A 7,248-nucleotide genomic window follows, 5' to 3' on the forward strand; every position below is an offset into this window, starting at 1 on the left:
AATGGTAGACTGCTTTTGTTATTCATACTGAAAATACATGCCCTTTTTTTACACCATTGTGCACATTTGATAGAACATTACACATATATATATTCCCTTCTATCAACAGCTACTTGGAACCTGATCTTCTTACCTCCTTTGTGCTTTTTAGGTTCACCTATTGACGCGCAGCCAGCAATGCCGCTGCCACAGAAGGACCCCGCCCAACCCTTGGAGCCCAAGCGGCCGCCACCGCCCCGCCCTGTTGCCCCTCCCACACGCCCGGCTCCCCCACAGAGACCTCCTCCGCCTTCAGGTGAAAACCTTTTATTTCCATTTCTGCTAGATGTAAAATTCCTCACTCTGTTTTAAAATGTTTTGCATGTTTTCCAATCTCTAGCTTCTGGATTTTACTGGGATTTTTTTTCTATCATTGTTGCTATTTGTTAGCTTTTCTCTAAAGAACATCGTAGTCGCAACAGACACGGTAGAGTGTTTGCAAAGTAGATTCCTCTAAGGTGTTTTCACAGCTGCCTTTAGCTGTCTTCTCACCAGCCAGCCAGAGAGGTTTATTTTGTTTTTGCTAATGTGATCTAGTTATGCATGTAAACTGTTCTTAGGTAAATTTAGGCTTAATTTTTTTCAAAATCCTCATTTCTGGATGATTTATAAGCATGAAATCATTAAAATATGCTAATTTCTGTAAAATGTATAATTAAAACTGGGGAGCATACGTATTAATGTACAATTGTATATATTTGTTTAATGTTCTTTTAAATTAAATATAATGCTGTTACTTCAATTATAAGCATATGCATTGAATAATGGTTTTTGTAGTACCTAGATAATATGTAATTCCTGCATGATACTTGACATCACGGATACTATAGCAATCTTTGACATCTCACTTATGTATTTAATGTCATTTCCTTTCTACTGCCTATTTTCTTATGAACTATAAGGGGCCAGGAGTCCTGCACCCGCTAGAAAGGAATTTGGAGGTAACCATTTACATTTGTTAGCATGTGTGAATCGTGGTTCATTAATGTTTTGGAGCTTGATCCCTACCACTGAAAGACATTTTAGGTTTGTTTGATAAAAGTCAAAATGAATGACATTCCAGTCTAAAACTAATCCACAAATAAAACTAATAAAGGCTTTCATTTCCCAGATAGGCTGGGATTGTTCATCAGGCCTAATAATTTTTTTTTAAATAAATGTGGTTGATTCATTTACAAAGATTTAATACCTAAAAGTTATATTAATTTTAAAAGTCACTCAGGTACAGTAAATACAGAACATTTCCCAAGTATTTGATTAGTGATACATTTATTTTCTAGTGGAAAAGCTTGTGGATTAGCAAAGAACTGTATGATTTTCTTTTCATTTCTTCATAAGGAAATTTTTATTCACAATGGGTCATTTTCTGTTTGAAGTATAGTTTATTTGGTTTAGGTGAAAATTCACAGAGCTCAGTTGGAGTTATACATTTGACAAGTTTATTTATTCTAATTCTCAAGAAAAGATGAGGTGAGTTTTCACAATTCCTCAAAAGAATTTTTACAAATCCGATGTTGCCAAGGCTCACTGTGCATGTGTAGCTGGTCTGTTTCTATTGTAGCTTGCCTAGTGACATGACTGAGCAATTCAGGTCTTCCTACAGACCGACTTTGCCTGTGTGTAGATCTTAATGACTGCGTGTGATAAGAATAGCTTAATTATTTCAGCATTACAGCTTCTGCCAAATACAGCTAGGTGATCATTTTTCCATTGACCTACAGAAAACATTTAATTTTTCCCTTTTCAAGCTCCTGCTTTTTTTTACATTTCCATGATAATTTTTGCTTATATTCTGCTTTAATTAGGAAAACATCCTGTAAAAAAATAAATTTAAAATGGATCTGTCGTAAGTTATATTAGCAAACCAGTGGATTACAGTGAAATCTGTCTTAATTTTAAAAATTGCTCCCCTTCATAATTCTTTTGTAAGCAGTGTTTGCAACATGTTTTTTCATCCTGTAACCAATAATTCCTTTACGTAATTATAGTACATTAGAGTTTTTAATATTAATGCATCAAAAACTAACTTCAAAAGACTTACGTAGTCTCATAGAAATTTATGATTTCTTTCCTTTTGACTATCAAATATCAGAGTTTTTACTTGCTCTGGATATAAGGAGTAAGATGATTTTTAAAGCAAAGGGCTTCATCAAACGTATTTTTAAATTCTTTACTGGTAGTAATTGTATATATAAAAAGAAAACTGTCGTCCTGTTTCTACTCTTCTGTTGGAGTAAAGGGAGGATTCAGGTTTGGGCCAAGCATCTGAAGTCACTTTGGTTTGTATTGATATCTTTGAAGAAATTTAAAGCAATAAAAGAGCCCTTTTGCAAAAGTGAGTTTACTATGGAAATTGTCTTGTGTGCCTGCCTTTCATTCTGTGATGTGGGCCCTGAACAATATATAGCTTCTGTTCTTTCTCTGAAAAGGTATTGGAGCCCCTCCCAGTCCTGGGGTAGCTAGGAGAGAGATGGAAGGTAATAAGACTCTTGCATTATAGAAATAGTTCTCTCATTTTATTTCTCAGTGTCAGTGCCCCACCCCCCAGTGTTTACAGGCATACTAAATCTTTTCTTGGTCCAGCTGTAAACTTCTCTTTCCCCTCCTTATGTATATCTTGTATATTTTCCTCTCTTCATTCTATGTCACCTATAGTTTCTAATGGATATCCATTTAATTTCCCTGAGATCCTTAGTGTTGTTTGTACTCTGTTTCATATATAGTTTATGTATGTCCAGGTTGTGAAATTACTGTTTAAGAATGTCTTCAAAATTCTTTTCAGAATAAGTAAAATATTTAGAAATGTACTTTACTAATCTGAAGTTTTAAAAATTAATGATTATAATAAACCCTATTAATTCAGATCCAAGAATATAGTATTTTGTAGTTGATTTCAGATAACATAGCTATTTTATAGATTAGCACTGAGCCAAATTTGTTTAAAAGACCTTTAAGACTAGTGGCCATTTGTTATGATTTTAGTTATTAAAAGGCTGATGTATTTCTTATAACAATTGTACTTGAATTTCTTTACAAGAAAGAGAGTTTATCTAAGATGCTGCCCTTGATAGTCACTCCTACTCCTTTTGGCCCCAAGAGTAATTTATTTCATTTTATCCTTAAGCTACCATTCTTATGAGTTTGAACATATTTTTAACACTGTCTTCCATAAGGCAGATATTTGGTAATGACATATGCCTGTCTTCTGTCTTAATGATAGGATTTTGTTATAGAAATCCGAAAGATCTCATCATAAGATAACCTTGTCCACAATGACATCCACAGTGTGAAGCCCTAAAGTAGTGCTACTAGGAGCCTCTTGTGTAACTTGACAAATGCAGTCCTGTCTGTTGCTCAGGAGCCACTTGTCTGCCAGACTCGAAGGGGCAGCAGTGCCACATCTTGTGACCATTCGCACAGCTGGCTGTATGTTTTCAGGGTTCACAAAAGAGAGCTCTATGGGGAATGCCACCCTAAAAGTGGCCCCATGAGTGAGATATCAAACTAAAGTCACTACTTGTCTCCCATAAAGGTCTCTCTAAATATTGTCATTTTTCTCTTTTTTGGAGTATTTCATTCAGGACTGATAACACCCTTCATCATTATCCAAAGCCCCCATTTCTGCTGGTAATGAAGCAGAACAGCAAGCTGATGTTATGCAATATTGCTTAATTGTTAACTTGCAACTAATTGTTTTTTTCCCTTCTTGCTTCAAAGCACCCAAAAGCCCTGGAACAACACGGAAAGATAACATAGGTAAAAATACTTGAATGTAGCTATTCACCCTCAAAACTGGACCATGAAATACACACTTGGAATATAAGTACATGGTTTCTTTTTTATTGTTTTAAACTTAAATATATGATGTCTTTGTTCCAGGACGCAGTCAGCCTTCACCTCAAGGAGGACTTGCAGGCCCAGGACCTGCTGGATACAGTACAGCCAGACCGGTAGGTAAGACCTTGCCTGGAACCAAGGGGTCTGGGCTTTAAGTCCTGTTTACTACTAGTCAGTTCTGTTACCTTGGAGAAATCATGTGACCTTCAAGGCCTCAGTTTCCTCGGCTCTAAAATGAGGGGATCGCACTTGATGATTGCCCAACTCTCTAACATTTTAACACACTCTTCAAAAATAGCCAATGCCACTATTTGGATAAAAGTGATTGACTTAAAACAATTATGGTCACTAAGTAAATATCTTAAGAGTCTCAGTATATGAGGAGATGATGAATTTGGGCAGCTTTTTATCATTTTACCTAAGTAATGAAGATATAAAGTAATCCTTCTTTAAAAAAAGGATTTTAATTACATTTCAGGAAAAAAAATAAATACAGTATAGTAAAACTGGTTCCAAAGGTTTTTTTTCTCTTTTTGGTTTTTTTCTTGATCAGATTCATCATATTCCGTAAAGGTGTTAGAAATAGGAGGGTTGATGGTGTTGCAGGATTTTTCTCTACCTGATGAATGTGTCTTTTCTGTATGTTTATATATTCTCTTATACATGTAGGTTTTTTATTATTTGAAAACTTTCTCTGGACTGTAACAGGTAATCAAGAACAGAGAGAAAGAGCAAATAAAAACCAGTAAGCAGTGACTTAGGCTAGTCCAGTAGAACTTGGGACTACTGAGAGGCCCATATCTGAAGAGTAGGAAACTGAGAGCTGTTACTATACCTAGAAATTAAGATTATTAAGATTGTGAGAACTGAAAAAACTACTTCCTATGAACATAGAAGTTTTTTGTCTTTTCTGTTGTAGCTGTCCACTTAATAATTTGAAGGTTCTTTTTTATGTGTAATATTCAAATGTTTATCCTCCTTTTTCAAAAAAAGGGAAATTTGCCATTCACTGATTCCATTACCACACTGGGCAGAAGAACTTTCTTTATTCTGTTGAATACCATAAGTACAGGAAAAGAAAGTCAGGATTTTTCTGAGTTTAAAAGTTCATATTTTGCTTAAAATAAATATTGTTAGCTTAGATCCTTCAGCAAACATATGAAAATAGAAAAAATATTTTTCACTGATGAGTCTGTTCAGTGTATTTATTTCGGAATATTGAGTTAGTCATTCAAAAGTTGTACCTCTGTGTTTAAAAAAATATATATATGGCTGGGTGGCAGTGGCATGCACCTGTAGTCCTGGCTACTCAGGAGACTACAGTGGAAAGATCACTTGAGCCCAGGAGTTCAAGTCTAGCTGGAGCAACATAGCAAGACCCCACATCTTAAAAAACAAATCTCAGCCTGGCACAGTGGCTCACGCCTGTGGTCCCAGCACTTTGGGAGGCTGAGGCAGGTGGATCACGAGGTCAGGAGATTGAGACCATCCTGGCCAACATGGTGAAACCCCATCTCTACTAAAAATACAAAAAATAGCTGGGTGTGGTGGTGGGCACCTGCAGTCCCAGCTACTCAGGAGGCTGAGGCAGGAAAATGACCAGAACCTAGGAGGCGGAGGTTGCAGTGAGCAGAGATTGTGTCACTGCACTCCAGCCTGGTCACAGAGTGAGACTCCATCTCAAAAAAAAAAACAACAACAAATCTCAGGATGTGTATTTTCCCCAAAGTCTCCTTGTTGCTCAGGTATATGTCTCTCTGTCTCCTTGTGTATTTTAAAATCATCCCAGTTTTTCCCATGAAGACAGCATTGCACATGGTTAAGAACCCTAGCCCCGCAGCTAGTCAGACCTGAGTTTGGATCCTGGCTCTGCTTTCTGCGTGGCTTTGGGCAAGTTGTACACATTTCTTCATGTTAATTTAAAATAGAGATGATAAATGATACCTACTTCTGAGGGATATTTCGAGGATGAAATGGAAATGCCTGTACAGTGCTTAATTAACATAATGTCTGGCAGATGGTAAACAGTCAGAAGTAAACAGGAAGATTTTAAAATTCTTCACTATGTGGATTCAGGTAGAGAACCCTTAAAATGACAAGATAGGGACTAATACCATAGAAGAAAGTAAATGAGATGCAAAAGCAAATGTTTTCACAGAATTTTACCTGTGGAAGGTAAGTAAATGTCTCAAGTGTTACGTTTCCCATCTGTAGACGATTCCTCCTCGTGCTGGAGTTATCAGTGCCCCACAGAGCCATGCGCGGGCATCTGCTGGAAGACTGACTCCTGAAAGCCAAAGCAAAACATCAGAAACGTCGAAAGGTAGATACTCTTTGGGAGGCTGAGGCAGGAGGATCGCTTGAGCCCAGGAATTTGAGACCTGCCTGGGCAACATAGTGAGACCCCGTCTGTAAAAAAATAAAAAACTCTAAAATTAGCCAGGTGTGATGGCACATGCCTGTGGTGCCAGCTACTCGGGTGGCTAAGGTGGGAGGATCACTTGAACCCGGGAGGTTGAGCTTGTGGTAAGCCGTGATCACGCCACTGCACTCCAGCCTGGGCAAAAGAACAAGACCCTGTCTCAAAAACCAAAAATCTTTAAAAATTGAGAGAAAAGAAAGGTAGATACTATATTAGAAATACTATAGTGGTTTTGGTATGTATTTTTCTCTTTTTCCTTCTGTCATCTCCCACCTTCTACAACGTATTCAAATAGATATATCCTTCCTTCATTATACCACAAGAAATGAGGCTACTTATTGGGGGAAGAAATAACTAGAATATTCTCCTAACATTTCACCAAAGAAGGAAAAAAATGTGGTTTTCTAGAATACACCTAACGTCTGACAACCACTGGTTTTTCAGGTTCAACTTTCCTTCCTGAACCACTGAAGCCTCAGGCTGCTTTTCCTCCACAGTCTTCTTTGGCCCCGCCTGCTCAAAGGTTGCAGGAGCCTCTTGTCCCTATGGCAGCACCTATGCCTCAGTCTGGCCCCCAGCCAAATTTGGAAACCCCACCACAACCACCACCTCGAAGCAGGTCATCCCATAGCTTGCCTTCAGAAGCTTCCTCACAACCGCAAGTAAGTCTCATTTGTTGCACAAAATACTATCTTTGATGCATATGGTTTAGTCTTTGAACATACTTATTTTAATTATTGTCTGTTATAAGAAGTAAAAGACGAGTTTTAATTTCCCTTTTATATTTTGTTATAAGTATATATATAAGTTTGTTTGTTGTTGTTGTTGTTGTTGTTTCCTTTTTAAGACAAAGTCTCGTTCTGTTGCCTGGGCTGGAGTGAAGTGGCGTGATCTCGGCTCACTGCAACCTCCGCCTCCCGGGTTCAAGCGATTCTCCTGCCTCAGCCTCC

At 37.6% G+C, this 7,248-nt stretch overlaps 1 protein-coding gene across 5 annotated transcripts in view; it reads left to right on the top strand.

The window, feature by feature from the left end:
• The window catches only part of SYNJ1 (synaptojanin 1), a 104,614-nt gene that overhangs the window by 84,285 nt on the left and 13,081 nt on the right, over positions 1-7,248 (top strand). For 3 of the 5 annotated variants that reach the window (XM_011989040.1, XM_011989042.1, XM_011989039.1), the window contains exons 25-31: positions 152-295; positions 942-980; positions 2,469-2,516; positions 3,757-3,795; positions 3,919-3,989; positions 6,091-6,199; positions 6,743-6,960. In XM_011989040.1, the coding sequence (XP_011844430.1) occupies positions 152-295; positions 942-980; positions 2,469-2,516; positions 3,757-3,795; positions 3,919-3,989; positions 6,091-6,199; positions 6,743-6,960 (668 nt within the window). The remainder of the gene's footprint in view (positions 1-151; positions 296-941; positions 981-2,468; positions 2,517-3,756; positions 3,796-3,918; positions 3,990-6,090; positions 6,200-6,742; positions 6,961-7,248) is intronic. The other 2 variants (XM_011989044.1, XM_011989041.1) reach the window with 2 other exon arrangements.

Source organism: Mandrillus leucophaeus, unplaced genomic scaffold, assembly GCF_000951045.1.
Source record: "Mandrillus leucophaeus isolate KB7577 unplaced genomic scaffold, Mleu.le_1.0 Scaffold345, whole genome shotgun sequence".
In the NCBI taxonomy this organism is placed as follows: Eukaryota; Metazoa; Chordata; class Mammalia; order Primates; family Cercopithecidae; genus Mandrillus; species Mandrillus leucophaeus.